At 46.2% G+C, this 17,917-nt stretch overlaps 1 protein-coding gene across 1 annotated transcript; it reads left to right on the top strand.

The window, feature by feature from the left end:
* The first annotated feature begins 244 nt into the window (after nucleotides 1-244).
* MRPS11 (mitochondrial ribosomal protein S11) lies at nucleotides 245-17,316 on the top strand. Its single transcript, XM_082198835.1, has 6 exons — nucleotides 245-543; nucleotides 6,718-6,834; nucleotides 9,725-9,823; nucleotides 11,296-11,425; nucleotides 15,803-15,868; nucleotides 17,001-17,316. Exons 1-6 carry the CDS (start codon nucleotides 260-262, stop codon nucleotides 17,106-17,108), a joined length of 804 nt encoding a protein of 267 aa, XP_082054961.1. The 5' UTR covers nucleotides 245-259; the 3' UTR covers nucleotides 17,109-17,316.
* The last annotated feature ends 601 nt before the right edge of the window (nucleotides 17,317-17,917 follow it).

Below are 17,917 nucleotides of genomic sequence, written 5' to 3'. Positions count from 1 at the left end.
TACTATTATTTGTGTCGTTTTTCACACACACAATAAAGTCTCAATACGACTCACAAGAAGGTAAAAGAACTTAAAATAAATTTTCCCACGAAAATGGACCCGTGATATGACACAATGCACAATGATATGATCACTCTTCGTTAATATATTTATGGCTTTTCGTTACTTTTAAGTCCTGTCGCTCTAGGAAATTCCCATCTCTATGGTGGAAATTCGTCTCTAGTTTCCATTGCTGGTTAACAGAGGGCGACAAAGCACCATGGTCGAGGCCTGGGCGCTGTACGTCTCTCCGCCCACGCTTTCTCCAGGCCTGGGCGCCGCCATTTTAGGATTAGTCGTAAGCAGAGGCTCTGTACGTATAGAGGGCGCCGCCATTTTGCTATCACCTATAACCGCGAGAAGAGCTTTCCGCTGTAGCTCTGCCCCTACCGCCCTGCCAGAGCTTCGCGGTGCCCGGCGTGAGGGATCCAGACGGTGGCGGGGAAGGATCATGATTCCTTGGTTGGCGCTTGCCCGGCGAGGGCTTTTGGGGGGCGGCTCGGGGTAAGAAATCGCAGGCCGGGGTGGAAAGGGCTGGGTTGGTCGGGGGGAAAGCTCTGGAGCTTCAGTTTGAGAGGGCTGCTGTTGGGGATGCCAGGCGGCTTGTCTCCCTTCAAGGCCCTTCTGCCTTTGAAGTCAGTAGGTAAGGCAGAAATCCAACAGGTGGAGCATCTGCCATCACTGGGCAGGCTGCTGTTGGGGGTGCCAGGCGGTTTGTCTCCCTTCAGAGCTCTTCTGCCTTTAAAATTTGCAAGGAAGGCAGAAATCCAACCGGTGGAGCTTTCACCCATGCTGGGGGACATCTGTACCCGGTGATTTAATTAATTTTTATAATGAAATATTTTTAGATTTTGTGATCATTTGACTGATTATTTGATTGTTGTTAGCCGCCCTGAGCCCGGCTTCGGCTGGGGAGGGCGGGATATAAATAAAATTTATTATTATTATTATTATTATATTATTATTAACGATTTGCAGTATCGTGGATGCACAAGCTAGTGGGAAAAAGTGGCGGACTAAGACTTGGGAAGATCCAGGTTCGAATCCCTACTGCGCCATGCTCAGTGGCCTCCACCCAGTGTGCAATATCTCAAGCAGGGATCTTGAGAGGCGACTTTTAGTCTGGGTTTGTGGCCCACCAGAAATAGCTGAGTACCACCACCGCAGTCACTGTGTTGTTGTTTTTTAAATAATATTTATTGAACAATTAATAAAAACACAGAATAAAAAAAAAACATTTAACAGAATAAAAGAAAAAGAACATAGAACATCAACAAACAAAACAGAAAAAAGATTAGAATTTTCATAACCTATACTTCATCACTAGTTTCTTGACCTCCTCACACCTCCCTTTTTGTATTCCAGTTCAGATATTTAGTTCAGCAAATTCTTGCCCTCTATCCTTAACTTTACTCAAAATCTTAACCTATATTAAAAATACATTTTCCCGCATTATCGATCTATATTTACATATTCTTATTAATCTTTTTACCAATACCGCTAATTTTCCATCCAACGTCCATTTAACATTCATAAAATTTTACAGTATTTCTGTAGATATTCTTTAAACTTTTTCCAATCTTCTTCCACCAACTCCTCTCCCTGGTCCCGGATTCTGCCAGTCATCTCAGCCATTTCCATGTAGACAATCACCTTCATCTGCCATTCTTCCAGAGTGGGTAGGTCTTGTGTCTTCCAATACTTTGTGATGAGTATTCTTGGTGCTGTTGTGGCATACATGAAAAAAGTTCTATCCTTCTCACCACCGCAGTCACTTTGGGCACTGCTCCCCGGTTCAGAAGCCGTGGGGCCCCCTCTGCTTTAGTACAATAATGTGTTTATCTCAAGAACACGGGATGAGAGCCTCCTTTGGGCTTTATCAGCCTGACTGAGAGAGCAAAGTGATTTAGTTAAAGGATGGACCCATAGATCTGTGTGGGGAGAGCACTGCAGAAAGTCCCAGGTTCAATCTCAGACATCTTCCATTAAAAACATCCTAGGTAGCACTTTTGGGGAAATGCCCCTTGCCCCAGCCTGCCTGGAACTACTGGCAGTAGCACACAGCATTTCAAAGACACTGAGAGAAACTGGGCTAGATGGGTCATTGGTCTGATCCAGCAGGCTCTTATGGTCTGAAAACCTGGTCAGTGGGAACACTGCTTCCACCAGGTTATCCCAGATGACCGTGTTGGATACATAGCAGATTCATATGTTCATACAACTTTATTATTATTTATACCTCGCCCATCTGGCTGGGTTTCCCCAGCCACTCTGGGCGGCTTCCAACAAAAGATTAAAAACACATTAAAACATCGGTCATTAAAAACTTCCCTAAACAGGGCTGAATCCAGATGTCTTCTAAATGTCAGATAGTTACAGATAGGTAGCCGTGTTGGTCTGCCATAGTCAAAATAAAAAAAAATTCCTTCCAGTAGCACCTTAAAGACCAACTAAGTTAGTTCTTGGTATGAGCTTTCGTGTGCATGCACACTTCTTCAGATACACTGAAACAGAAGTTGCCAGACCCTTCTATATAGTGAGAAGGTGGGGAGGGGTATTACTCAGAAGGGTGGTGGGAATGGGAGATTGGCAGATAGCTGAGATGAGCCTGTTGACGACTCTTAACGACTGCAATAGGTCTTACAGGAAAAGGCAAGATAGTCAGATAGTTGTTAGTTTCTTTGACATCTGATGGGAGGGCGTTCCACAGGGTGGGTGTCATTACCAACCTCCAGATGAACGACAACTGCCATCAGCCCCAGCCAGCAGTTGTAGTCCAAAACATCTGGAGGGCACCAAGTTAGGGATGGCTGATAACTCACAACTTCTGCACATTCAGCTTTATGTGCTTGGCAAAAATAAAAGGGGGCAGGCATCTGGAGGGGGGGGACGACTTTGGCAATCCCCACCCCCATTGCATCCAATGTGTTCCAGCTATACACAAGTTTAGCTTTATGTGATATTCTTGGAACACAGCCTTTGCATAAGCTGAGAATTGTCTGTAGTTCAGTACAGTGGTACCTCGGGTTACATACGCTTCAGGTTACAGACTCCGCTAACCCAGAAAGAGTACCTCGGGTTAAGAACTTTGCTTCAGGATGAGAACAGAAATCGTGCTCCGGCCGCGCAGCGGCAGCAGGAGGCCCCATTAGCTAAAGTGGTACCTCAGGTTAAGAACAGTTTCAGGTTAAGAACGGAGCTCCGGAACGAATTAAGTATTTAATCCGAGGTACCACTGTAGTATTTCAGACACATCTCTTTCCCTTCCAGATGCTACCAAATTTCTCTTTTTTTTATAAGATATTTATTAAAGTTTCACAAAATATACAGACAAACACGACAATACAAACAAACACAAACAAAAAAAGAACAAGTATAATTTCAACCCCTTATATTCTTATAACTTACTTCTCCGACCTCCTCATACCTCCCCTTTCTGCATTCCAATTTCAATTTTAATTCAGCAAATCCTCACCCTTAAATTTATCTAATTTTTAACCCTTCTTTTCTTTTAACTTAATCCTTACAGCTGTAATCCACTTAATTTCTAAACCAGCATCATTCTAACATTCATTAATTTTGCAATATTTCTTAAGATAATTCTTAAATTTCTTCCAATCTTCTTCCGCCGTCTCTTTTCCCTGGTTTCGGATTCTGCCAGTCATTTCTGCCAGTCCCATATAGTCTATCACCTTCATCTGCCATTCTTCCAAGGTGGGTAAATCTTGTGTCTTCCAATACTTTGCGATGAGTATTCTTGCTGCTGTTGTAGCATACATAAAGAATGTTCTGTCTTTCTTTGACACCAATTGGCAGACCATGCCCAAGAGAAAGGCCTCTGGTTTCTTAAGGAAGGTATATTTAAATACCTTTTTCATTTCATTATATATCATTTCCCAGAAAGCCTTAATCTTTGGGCATGTCCACCAAAGGTGAAAAAAAGTACCTTCAGTTTCTTTACATTTCCAACATTTATTATCAGACAAGTGGTAAATTTTTGCAAGCTTGACTGGGGTCATGTACCACCTATAAATCATTTTCATAATATTTTCCTTTAAGGCATTACATGCCGTAAATTTCATACTGGTGGTCCACAACTGTTCCCAGTCAGCAAACATAATGTTATGACCAATATCTTGTGCCCACTTTATCATGGCTGATTTCACTGTTTCATCTTGTGTATTCCATTTCAACAGCAAGTTATACATTTTTGACAAGTTCTTAGTATTAGGTTCTAACAATTCTGTTTCTAATTTTGATTTTTCCACCTGGAAGCCAATTTTCCTATCCAACTTGTAAACCTCCATTATTTGATAATAGTGAAGCCAATCTTGCACTTTATCCTTTAATTTCTCAAAACTCTGCAATTTCAGTTTATCCCCTTCTTGTTCCAAAATTTCCCAATATTTCGGCCATTTGGCCTCCATATTGAGTTTTTTCACAGCCTTTGCCTCCATTGGTGACAACCACCTTGGGGTTTTGTTTTCCAACAAGTCTTTATATTTACAGATGCTACCAAATTTCTCGTGAGTTGGGGAAAAGGTGACAGAACCACTAATACTGTTTTGTTGTGTAGGTAGGTAGACCAGGGATGAAGATATTACAGCCCAGGTCTTGTGAAGGACCACCTTGACCTATATAAACCTGCCCATACACTTGAGATCTACCAAGGGTGCTTCTTCAGTGCCTGCCTTTTAGGATGGTGATCAAAGGAGATGGGCGCTACTCAGCGAGGGTCCTGAAACAATCACGGACTTGCCCCTTCAGCTCTGGCACTTGGGAGGCCTTTTGAACACCTTCCTCTTCATGGCTGCCTTTAATTGATATCCATCCATCGCTTGCATCTCCAGAGCAGATTCTCCTATTCTTCTGCTGCAACTTTTTATTAAGCACTCAAATCCGCTGTACTCTTTGTGAGAGCACCGTTGCACTTACCAGCAGGTTAAAAAATGCTATTAAACCCAATCAAATATTTTAAAGTCCCCAGAGCTGTGAGAGGCATTGGTTGTTTTTTTGGTTTGTTTGTTTTTTAAACTCCTCCCAGCTCTTCTGATGCCACAGGAGTTGGTGGCTATTGCAGCAAGGCCGTTGGTTCACATGGAAACGCTTGCAATCTGCTGAAGCGATAGCAATCTCTTCCTCTCCATCCTGTTCAGCAAGGTTATAGACGAGCCCGTTTAATTAATTGCTAGGAGTGTTTGCACAATGTTGCGTGGTTGGACAAGGTCTGCAGATGAACTTCTTTTGTGGATGATATTCTTAATTGTATACGCTCTTCATAACGTATGCTGTTGAAGTAGCAATACAGACTTGCAGTGAAAATGGCCCTCTTCCTATTGAAGTGACAATGGGTTCCTCCCCACCCCCATCCCATTCATTCGAGGCATCCTTGAATTAAGAAGGTGTTTTCAGGGAGTGGGTGTTAAAATACACAACTGATTGCCCTTTTTATTATTCTTGACTAGTATTTCAAGTGTTCTCTGGTTTTTAATTCCCTCTTTTGGTGCGCTGGAATGACAATCATAAATGTCTTGCAAATGTATCGAACAATTCTGATGGCCTTTTGAAAACCACTTTTTTTTGGGGGGGAAGTCTTGTGAGGTGGGTCAGTTTGAAAATCAACAGTGAGGCTTTGATCTATATATTTTCTCTCTATTTGGACCAATTGTTGATTTATTTACTACTTTAAAAAAACAAGAACAAACCCTTAAGCATCCTCCAAATCGTTCAGGGCAGTATATGTGAGTTTTCTTCTCTGACCCTTGCTCCTCGTTTTATTCTCACAACTGCCCTGCATGGTAGATCATTTACAAGTACTTTCCTGCTCAATTGGACCAAGACAGCTATGAAATCCAGAATCCGATTCTCACAGTAGCCCCCCAGATGCCTGTAGGAAGTTCAGAAGCAGGACTTGAGTGTGACATCGCTCTCCCCACTTGTGATTTCCAGCAGCAACTGGTATTCGGAGGCTTCACTGCATATTGTGGGAGCGAGTCCCAGAGTTTAGCGCAGTGCTGCATGCAGAAGTACTTCATGCCTTTCTGTCCTGAATTATCCAACATTCAGCTTCGCTGGGCGGTCCCTAGGATCTAGTATTATGCAATTAGGAGGAGGGGAGCAAAAATCCATCTATTTCCTTTCTTCATGCCATGAGAGAGTGTGACAGGCTTAGGCTACCCGGTGAGCACAATTGCGGGATTTGAACCCGGAACCCCTTCTCCCACTGTGGCCTCCTGCATAGACAAAATGGCAGTATCCACACTCGGGGAGGGTGCTTTGGCGAAATTGGGTGAGCTTCAGAAGTACAAAATAACTTGTGGAAGGAGGGAGATTGCTTGGTAGTCACAGAATACTCAGGGGTACGGGAAAGAGAGGGGGGACTAGAGGAGATGGAACAGAAGGGAACCTAGAAGGGGGAACATCCTGGAAAGGCATAGCTGGGCACCCTGAAATGAACACACTGCACTGCAACATTTTTGTTGCAGGTACAAATTTTGCCTTTTAAAAGTGCCCCCGTCCTTTAAATCGAGCGACTATCAGCAGGTGGAATTTGATTGGCCAGTCCTGAAAATTAATTTTTAAAACTCCGTCAGCCTACTGTGTTGTTGTTTTTTCAGTCACTGCTCTAGCTCTGCTAAGCTGCAACCTCCGGCTTCTCTCTCCTTATGGCAACTGCAGGGTTACCCTGTCTCGCGGTGTGCAGACAAGTATCCAGAGACTTCAAGGGCAAACTGGGGATTCCGCCAGCCCAGCTGCTGAAGAAGAGGCAGAAGCTGCGAACAACAGCGACTTCAGGTGAGGCGTCGTTTCGCGCGGTTTCGAAAAAAGGCATGAGGCACTGCTGTTGTGACATTCAGAGGGCCCAGTATCCTGTGACCCAAAGGGACCACCTTAAGGAACACGCAGAAACCATAGGAAATTTGAAAACAGATTTCTGGAGTCCCTTTCCAGAAGATCGCTTATTGATCTCGGCTCTTCTGGAGTTGCATCTTTCTGCCTGTGGTTGCAAACAGCCTTAAGAATTGTGTGAAATGCTTTGAAATTGTTTTGTTTGCAGCTTAGTCTCACATGTTTCAACTGAACTTCGGGGAGAGAGCCAGTGTGCACCCAGGAGGTCCCAGTTTGCACACATCCCTCTCCTCCTTCACCCAGTGTTTGTGGTCCTGGCAGTGACTTCACTCCTGCTGTGTGCCTGTTCTTCTTTTGTGTCCATGCAAAGACAGAGTGAAGGGACGTGGGTGGCGCTGTGGGTTAAACCACTGAGCCTAGGGCTTGCCAATCAGAAGGTCGGCGGTTCGAATCCCCGCGACAGGGTGAGCTCCCGTTGTTCAGTCCCTGCTCCTGCCAACCTAGCAGTTCGAAAGCACGTCAAAGTGCAAGTAGAGAAATAGGTACCACTCCGGCGGGAAGGTAAACAGCGTTTCCGTGCACTGCTCTGGTTTGCCAGAAGCGGTTTAGTCATGCTGGCCACGTGATCCAGAAGCTGCACACCAGCTCCCTCAGCCAATAAAGCGAGATGAGCGCCGCAACCCCAGAGTCGGTCACGACTGGACCTAATGGTCAGGGGTCCCTTTACCTTTAAAGACAGAGTGAGGGCTAGGAGGACTGCCCTCGCTCTGATTTGGCTTCAGGTGTCACTGTGCTGCCAAGCCTCTGAACTTTGCAGTGTGATACAAAACCACACTGAGGGACGGTACCTATAGGATCCTTATACCAAGTCAGAGCATTGGTCCATTTAGCTCAGTATTGTCTGCACTGACTTCCAGGATCTCATGCAAGGGGTGTTTCTGGCCGTACCTGGAGATATCGGGAATTGAACTTGGGGACTTCTGTATGCAGGGCAGACACCTTACTTCTGAGTCCCTCCCCTAGATTTCCTGCCCTTCTTTTGCATCTTCAGGTAAAGAAAAATAAAATAGCTGCCATTGATAATGGAGATGCTTACCTCACTGGACTCCTTGGCAGGTTTTGAATAAGCATTCACAATTTTTTTACTGATAATAATCAGCTAAACAGTTTGAGGATCTATACAACTCTGTAACATGCAGAAAATAGCATTATTGGAGAAACCAAAGACTGGAACTGAGGGAAGTTGGGGGGTTTGGTGGTGGGTTCTGGGGGGGGGGAGAGAGGAAAAATGGGGGGGGGGAATAAGGATATGTTTTTGGATAATATGTTTTGTTATAACTTTGAATAAAAAAAAATTTAAAAAGAATTCTGGGTTGGTTTATTTGACGTTTTAATGTGCTGTAAACTGCTTTGAGATTTTTCCTGAAAGCTGCACCCGCAAATGAGCCACACCTTTAAAATTCAAGGTGGTGGTGGTGGTGGTGGAGGAGGAGGAGGAGACAATACCCAAATATGAGCCAGTTCCTTAAAGTTCCCTAGATTTCCTGCCCTTCTTTTGCATCTTCAGGTAAAGAAAAATAAAATAGCTGCCATTGATAATGGAGATGTCTTTCTGGAAAATGGCTTAAGTGGGGGTGTTAGAAATGCAGATATATAAGTTCATCTCCAAATGGCACCTTAAACCTAGTTTACAATCGCTGCCATGAATTGTCTGGCACCATTTTAAAAAAATGAAATTTATTGTTGCTGTTATTATTCATTTCACTTTCATACCGTATTGCCCCAAGTATAAGCCGCACTCTCCCCCCCCCCCCAAATTTCGACCATGAAAAGTGAAAGTCCGGCTTAAATTTGTGACCTTACAAAAATTAGCTTTTCCGATATCGCTGCTGAAACAGATATACAGTAGAACAGAATGGGTATGAGTGCCTGCGGAACTTTAAGGAACTGGCTCATATTTGGGTATTGTCTCCACCACCACCACCACCACCTTGAATTTTAAAGGTGCAGCTAATTTGCGGGTACAGCTTACAGGAAAAATCTTAAAGCAGTTTACAGCACATTAAAACATCAAATAAACCAACCCAGAATAAAACAAATTCAAGCTTCAATGAAAATATTTGAGATCCTTCTCTAAGTGACATTTTGCTTTACCTATATATTTTTTTAACCTACGTGATTTATATAGCTGCCCCGTAACAGAAGTACTCTCTGTATGGTTCAGTGGTTAGAGTGTCAGACTAGGACCTGGGAGATCAGGGTTCATAGCCCCACACAGTCATGATGCTCAAAAGGGAACTTGGGGCCAGTCACAGCCTCTTAGCCTAGCTCACAGGGTCATTGCAGGGATTAACTGGAGGGGGGTGAACCATGTACTCCTTGGAGAAAAAAATGGGCTGTAAATGCAATGTGTAAGCTCTTCTGCTTGCCTGTTTAAGAAAGCTGGAGGCTGCAGCCAGATAGAGATGTCAGTCGCTAATCTGGCATCCAGAGATCTCCACAAGGTCGCAATTGGACCCATGCCAGTCGCAGAAACGCACCTGGCGCCTGGCTAATTTCTAACACTGAGTGAGGGGGCCTCTGAGCCATCCGTGAATGAGTTAATGAAATTAGGGTGGGGGAGATGCCTGCTTAGTCCCAATTTAATTTTACTAAATCTGAGCATCTTAAAGGTAGGAGAATGGGCAAGGTGAAGCAAGAGTAAGCCAAGTGTACTGTTTGCTGTTAAGACTTCTTAAACCTCCCCAGGCCGCACAGAGGTTCTTTTCTGAATGCCCAGACCGTGTTAAGCTTTGCATCAAAACTTCACATTCTCCCTTCCCATTTTACTTTTCAGCTATTACCCCCCGGCACCAGGGAAAGGGAGCGCTCTGCGGTGGGATGGGAAGAAGTTTGAAGAGATCCCAATAGCTCACATCAAAGCTACATATAACAAGTAAGTGGCAAGTTTCTCCATCTGTGGTGGATTTGCCCCAAGTGTGGAGTTTGGGGTGGGGATCTGTCCCCTTTTAGCGATGGGGCTGAATAAAGACAACATGGAAATGTCTGAGGTGAGAGCCAACCTGACTTAACTGTGGATTGTTTCACACAACGTTTTGCAAAACAAAATATCAAATGGGGCCTAGGTTTATACATGCCATTAAGGTTCTATATGATGTGGGTGGCACTGTGGTCTAAACCACAGAGCCTAGGGCTTGCCGATCAGAAGGTCGGTGGTTCGGATCCCCGCGACGGGGTGAGCTCCCGTTGCTCGGTCCCTGCTCCTGCCAACCTAGCAGTTCAAAAGCATGAAGTGCAAGTAGATAAATAGGTGCCGCTCTGGCGGGAAGGTGAACGGCGTTTCCGTGCGCTGCTCTGGTTCGCCAGAAGCAGCTTAGTCATGCTGGCCACATGACCCGGAAGTTGTCTGCGGACTAACACCGGCTCCCTCGGCCTATAGAGCGAGATGAGCAGGCAACCCCAGAGTCGTCCACGACTGGACCTAATAGTCAGGGCTACCTTTACCTTTGAGTTCTATATAAAGAAAATTATGCACTGGTTTGCACTAATTCCTGTAATTCTGTGAGACTCATGAGCAGGCCTAAAGAGGGCTGCCCCCATCTCCTTCCCCCCCAATTATTTGCTGTATGTTTAGAACCATTGGCTGTAGCCCTCTGTAATATTAAAAATCTACAAGGATATTGAATTACAGCTAAAATTAAAGCATGTATGAGACTGGAGTTATTATTGAATATGACTTTTTTTGGCAGACATTCAAGGGTTAAGTATATGACGGTCATACTGAAAGCTGACTGGTAACGTCTTTACAATCTTCAGCCACCTCTCTGTAAAAGCATAACGCTTTGGGGAAGAGAAGGGAGGGAGGGTCACAATTTTTATCGGTGTGTTTCATGATGTTATTGTATTTGTTGTATCTCTTTATCCTTAAACTTAATAATGATTTTATTTTTTATACCTCGCCCATCTGGATGTGTTTCCCCAACCACCCTGGGCGGCTCCCAACATAATTAAAAGCACAATAGAACATCAAACATTAAAAACTTCCCTAAACAGGGCTGCCTTCAGATGTCTTCTGAAAAGCAGATAGTTGTTTATTTCCTTGTCATCTGATGGGAGGGCGCTCCACAGGGCTGGCGCTACCACCGAAAAGGCCCTCCTCTGCCTGGTTCCCTGCAACCTCACTTCTTGCAGTGAGGGAACCGCCAGAAGGCCCTCGGAGCTGGACCTCAGTGTCTGGGCTGAACGATGGGGGTGGAGACGCTCCTTCAGGTTTATGACAAAGGGGGTGGAGCAGTTTCCGCTGTGAGGTTACAGCATTTGGGGTTTTTTTAGTCTAGAGAAAAGGCAAGCGAGGAGTGACGTGACAGAAGTGTGGAAACCATACCCTCTTCTCTTCCCTCCTTGCAGCACTCACATCCTGATCACCTCGCATGAGAACGTCGCCTTGACCCTGTCGACCTGCGGTAGCGAAGGGTTCAAGGGTGCCAGGAAGGCCACCGCCATTGCAGCACAGACCACGGGGATCGCAGTAGCAGCTGTGAGTGAAATCCAAGTCACGGCACCCCTGGAGGCAAAGGTTTTCCCCAGGGGGAATGGCGAGGGCCAGTTTTCCCGCTTGGACGGATCTTCTTGACGCAGGCGGGGAATCCCAGTGTGTTGGCTCTGTGTTATTTGCACAAAGCTCCTCGCTTGCATCCTGCACCTAGATGATGACCACAAAACTCTTTGCACATTTAAATATATGCTAGTATTTTTATTAGATGTTAAACTTACTGGTCAATTGTCACCCAAAGAGTCTCCAAGTGACATTGAAAAAAATATGCAGAAATACAGTGGTACCTCGGTTTTTGGACATCTCCATTGACGAACATTTCGGTTTTCGAACACCATAGACCCGGAAGTAAATGCTTTGGTTTTCGAACACACCTCGGAAGTCGAACAGGAAACACAGCTTCGGCTGAGTGCAAGATCCTGAGGCCTAGCTGTCAGTTATTGAGTTTTGGGTTTTTGACCGTTTCAAACTCGGACGGTCTTCCGGAACGGATTACGTTTGAAAACTGAGGTACCACTGTACATTGTACTGTAGAAAAAGGGAAGGAGGGGGTCATATAACACGTTAATGTTTGAAGGAACGTATGAGGGGGGCAGCCCCCCAATAACAGTGATAGAAAACATTGGCAGCACACCTCCAAGAAACAAAACAATATTCCCACCCAGTAACCAGCAGATAATAATAATAAAAAGCCCACCTCCATTAGCTTGTCAACCTGTGATTTTGATATTGAAATCTTCCCCTCTCCACCCAGAAGACATTGGAGCCCTCAATTCTCAGCAAGATCTTGATCACAAAGATGTTTGCACAAGCAATAGAAAACATGCCGTTGGTTCAGTGGCAAACCCAGGCTTGTGGCTGCATAGTGTAAAAGGAAATATCTGAGTACAGCACTAAAGCCAGTGAGAAAAGGGCTGCAGGGATCACTCTCTCCTTGAAACAGAGCCCCCTTCTTATTTGGGGGCTCGTTCCCTCACTTGATTGACTCATTAACCCATTTAGTTTTGCACATTCTTTCAAGATGGAAATTGGTTTTCTCCTACATCTAGTTCAGTCCAGAGTGCTTGTGAAGAGCTTCTGCGCAGAGATGATGGATGTGTATTGTCAGTTCTTGGTGTCCCAAGGGTCTTGCTAACAGCTTTCTGGGTGTTGGTGTATGTTTTAAGTGGGCTCGTAAAACTGGAATGAGCATTATAAAGGGAAAAGGTTCAGTGTGCCCTGAAACGGGTGGCTTATATTGAGCACTGGTCCTGCTCATTGAAATCAATGGGCCTAAGTCAGCCACATTCATTAAATTCAGTGGGCCTACTCTGAGTAGGACAAACATGTGACTATCACCCTAATTATTTATTTCTAAGATTTGTCTTTACAGTATTGCTGTAGAAGAAAAGACCACTAAAATAGCCACTAGATGGCAACCTTCCCATATTATATTCAGGGTATCCCATATTCTCTCTAGAAAGTTGCCAGTAGCCAGTTTGGAAGTAGGAGACATTTAACAGCGCCGCCAGTGTGGTAGGATTAAATGCCCTAGAACGGAACATTTCAGTTTTGCAAATGTAGCAAGTTCTCTCACATTACAAGGCCATAATTCTCATCTGCAGCCTGCTTTTTCTCTCTTTTTTTGCATCTTAATTCATAGAATCATAGAACTGTAGTGTTGGAAGGGACCCGAAGCATCATCCAGTCCTATTCCCTACAGTTCCCTTCCTCCCAGAATCCCCTTTTCCCTTTAACGCAATATGGCTAATAGAGAGGAGACCACTACCACTTAGAGCCTATTTGCACAAGCCCCGTCGGTACCTCTGCAACTGCAAAGCTCTTTTCCTGCGGTTCCCTATCCATCACCATTACCGTATTTTTCGCCCTATAAGACGCACTTTTTCCCCTCCAAAAATGAAGGGGAAATGTGGGTGCGTCTTATGGGGCAAATGCAGGCTTTCGCTGAAGCCTGGAGAGCCAGAGCGGTAGGTGCGCACCGACCCCTCTCGCTCTCCAGGCTTCGCGGACCTCTCCTCAAGCAGCGGGAACGCTCCCGCTGCTTGGGGAGAGTTGCCGGCATCCCGAAGCCTGCGCGCGCTGATCTCAGCGCGTCCAGGCTTCGCGGATCTCTCCGCAAGCAGCGGGAACGTTCCCGCTGCTTGGGGAGAGTTGCCGGCATCGCGAAGCCTGCGCGCTGTCCTCAGCGCGTCCAGGCTTCGCGGATCTCTCCGCAAGCAGCGGGAACGTTCCCGCTGCTTGGGGAGAGTTGCCGGCATCCCGAAGCATGCGCGCGCTGACCTCAGCGCGTCCAGGCTTCGCGGATCTCTCCGCAAGCAGCGGGAACGTTCCCGCTGCTTGGGGAGAGTTGCCGGCATCCCGAAGCCTGCGCGCGCTGTCCTCAGCGCCTCCAGGCTTCGCGGATCTCTCCGCAAGCAGCGGGAACCACCGCTGGGCTCCCACGGCTTGCAGAGAGCTGCCTGTTTGGGGGCTGGGGTCGAGGGAAGCTCGGGCTGCCCCAGCCCCGTGCCTGGGGGGGAAATAATTTTTTCCCTTTATTTCCCCCCCAAAAAACTAGGTGCGTCTTATGGGACGGTGTGTCCTATAGGGCGAAAAATACGGTATATTAAAAAAAGATACAGTGGTACCTCGGGTTACAGACGCTTCAGGTTACATACGCTTCAGGTTACAGACTCCGCTAACCCAGAAATAGTACCTCGGGTTAAGAACTTTGCTTCAGGATGAGAACAGAAATCGCGTGGCGGCAGCAGGAGGCCCCATTAGCTAAAGTCGTGCTTCAGGTTAAGAACAGTTTCAGGTTAAGAACGGACCTCCGGAACGAATTAAGTACGTAACCAGAGGTACCACTGTAATTCCCTTGTCTGTGGTTTCTTAGAACAGGCCAAGGGCCCATCTAGTCCAGCTTTCTGGCCTCTAAGGGGCCGGCAAGATGCCTCTGGGATGCTCACAAGCAGAACTTGGAAGGCGTCATCCCTTTTCCCACCTTCAGTACCCAACCACTCTTACTCAGAGGCAATATGGTCTCCGACAGAGGAGGTACAACATGGCCATTGTGGTTTACTAGCTGTCAATAGCCTCCATGAATTTGTCCACTCTTCTAAAGCCATCCGAGGTGTTGGCAATCCCTGCCTCTTGTAGCAGTGAGTTCCACAGCTCAACTGTGTGAAGAAAGATTCGCTTGCCTTCCTCCTGCCAATGTTCTGCTTTGTTGAATGGCTCCGGAATGTAACATTACCAAAGAGGGAGGAGAACGATTTCTTATCTACTTGGTTCTCAACATCCCATTGTCTTATCACGTTGCTCCTCACCCACCGTTTTTCCTAAGCTGAAAAGGGTTGTAACCTTCTCTCGGACAGCAGCTGCTTTCCTAAGCTGCATTTGTTGTGCTTCTCAGTTTTATGCAACTCCTAAAACCTTCCTTGCAGTCAAGATCTAGCCACTCTGCTCTCTCTCCCTCTTCACCACCAAGCAGCTGCTCAGTTGCTGACTTCCAATTCTTCCTAAAGAAATCATTAATCCATTGTGCCGTAGTGGTTAGAGCATTGGACCCAGACCCGGGTGACCAGGGTTCGAATCCCCACCAAAGTCATAAAGCTCATTGGGAGATTTGCTCTCAGCCTCGCAGACCTCGCAAGGCTGTTGGAAGGTTAAAACAGAGGAGGAGGAGGAGGAGAACGAAGCACTGCACCTTGAGCATTTTGGAGGAAAGGCAAATAAGTACGTAAATAAATATATAGAAAGAAATATGACCATCAAAATGACAGACACAATCCTAAAATTGTTTGCTTTCCACCACCCCCTCAACCATAGAATTTTCCCCCTTCATCATTCCTGATATGGAGAGAGCTCTACTCGCAAGCCACTGTATTCTAGGGGCATGTTGATGATAATAATAATAATATACTGTTATTATAGTATTTCAGGTACCGACCCTAAACAGGAAGGTTTGTCTCTAGGAGGTTGCCCACCTCAATGACATTCAAAGCTCATGCTCTTGTTGTAAGCCTGAGGGACTGTCTTCGTATAGATTTAGTAAGCTGCTCCGGTGGGGAGGGGTGATTTTTCGTTCAAGCACAATGTGAAGATGCTTAAAAACCATCCAGGCAAGACACAGACCAACCTGGCCCCATCCACTGACAAGATAAGGAGCAGCTTGCTTTCCTCTTCCCTCCCTGTTCCATTTTCCTTTGATGAGGTGTCTATGAGAGCATGACCTTGCTGGCAGGGACAGTCTTTATATATACAGCGCTCAGAAAATGTCAGGTGCTTGAGAACTATTTAATAACAGCAGCAAACATGGAGACTGAACGTGGGGTGGCTCTTTGGCTAAATGTGCAAAACGTCTTTGTTTTCCCCACCCAGAAAGCATCGGCGAAGGGTGTGTCCCACGTCCGAGTTGTGGTGAAAGGCCTAGGACCTGGGCGCCTGGTAAGTGCCTGCATTTCCTTACTGAGGATTCTCGTTGGTCCTGCTGTGCTCATTGAAATTAATGGACATTAGAAGCTTACGTCCATTCTATTTTAATCCACCCTGGGTGCTGTTGGTGCAGATGCAACATGACAGGGTGGCAAAAGAGAAGAAGGCAAGTCTCTGCCCCTGCCCCCAAGGAACACACAGCCTTTCACATTTTGAAAGCAGGAGAGATGCAACAATGAAAAGGTAGAAGCAGAAACAAATGTGGGGGGCGGACATTAGCTGATTGTTTCAGTTGATGGTGAGGACCAGTGGGGATTGTCAAGAACTTATATGGCTCAAGACACAGTTCCAGGGTGAAACTTTCCTTAAAACGTGCCTTTGCTAATTTATATGCCTAGGTGACTCTGGGAAATGAAGGGTCAAGCAATTTTTCCATTGAGAAACTGACCTGCGGCAAAGGAAGTAGCCTCAATTTGGAGTCCTGTTTCTGCCTGAACTTGCTGGCCACTGAGCCTCCCCATCTCTCCTTAGCTGCTGTTCATTCTCCCCGGGGCACCTTCCTTATAAATCTTTAGGCACCAGGCAAAAGCATTCCTCTTCAATCAGGCCTTCAGCTGATTAATATTCTACAGCCTTTAAAATGTGGTTTGGGGGGGGTATTGTAAGGGACGCGGGTGGCGCTGTGGGTTAAACCACAGAGCCTAGGACTTGCCGATCAGAAGATCGGCGGTTCGAATCCCTGCGACGGGGTGAGCTCCCGTTGCTCGGTCCCTGCTCCTGCCAACCTAGCAGTTCGAAAGCATGTCAAAGTGCAAGTAGATAAATAGGTACACTCTGGCGGGAAGGTAAATGGCATTTCGGTGCGTTGCTCTGGTTCGCCAGAAGCAGCTTGGTCATGCTGGACAAATGATCTGGAAGTTTTATGCCGGCTCCCTCAGCCAATAAAGCGAGATGAGCGCCGCAACCCCAGAGTCAATCACAACTAGACCTAATGGTCAGGGGTCCCTTTACCTTTACCTTATTGTTCTCTCGTTTCTGTTTTAACTACTTATTTGTGGTTTGATCTCATGTTTTTATCTCTCATCTTCCCATGCAGGAAGCTAAATGTTGTGTAAACACTCCTCTCTCTCTCTCTCTCTTTCAGGCAGCCATCAAAGGACTTACCATGGGTGGCTTGGAGGTGATTTCCATCACAGATGACACCCCAATCCCACACAATGGCTGCCGGCCTCGAAAGGCACGAAGGCTGTGAACCAGGAGCAGAGAGTCGAAAAGAGAGACTGTGTTTGGGGCTCGTGCTTCTGATGCGCCTCCTGTAGCCATCTTGAGGGGGCAGCGCTACCTGCCCCTCATTCCTCTGTCAAAATGGAGATGGCCTTGAGCTTAGCCCAGTCACAGAACAAGCAAGCGGCTGTTTTTATCATCCAAACAAGTCTTGCCTATAAAATCTGTAGGTTAAAGTTGCCGCCTCTAAATGTCTCCTTTCTCAGGCTGCCACATTTTTATTTTACTCTATTTTCTCTCTGGAATTCCCCAGGAAGAGGGATTGATGACCAAGCCACTCTTGTCACTTGCTGTTCTGTGAAGGAAACAGGGGGTCATATCCCTACGTTTTAAAGCCCACGGCTTCACCCTCAAAGAATCCTGGGAAGTGTAGTTTGCCCCTTCTCAGAGGTGCGGTTCCCAGAACCTTTAGCAAACTACATTTCCCAGGATTCTTTGGGGGTGAAGCAGTGTGCTTTAAATGTCTAATGTGGAGGAGAGTCTCTTGTCCAAAGAAGACCGGAAGGAGTTGGGGTTTTCCTGGAACTTCTCAGGGAATTGGAGTGGGTGGGTGTGAGAGCATGCCACAATTTGTTTCCCTACACCCTGCCACGCAGCTCGGTTGCTCCCAGTCCCCCCTCCCCAGTTCCCCAGTTCAAACAGCCCTGTTATCTGTTCCCGATAACCTCTTAGCTGCGACCCACAAATGTTGACCATTGCAGCTGGGAGGTTGGCTGATTACTCAAAGCCAGCCTTGCAAGAAAGCTGAGCAGAGCCGATGCTTATAGTTAATGAACA

This window comes from Podarcis vaucheri, assembly GCF_965113315.1.
Source record: "Podarcis vaucheri genome assembly, chromosome: 14".
Taxonomy (NCBI): domain Eukaryota; kingdom Metazoa; phylum Chordata; class Lepidosauria; order Squamata; family Lacertidae; genus Podarcis; species Podarcis vaucheri.
The sequence above is the reverse complement of the archived record's forward strand: the minus strand, read 5'-3'. Positions and strand labels throughout refer to the sequence as shown.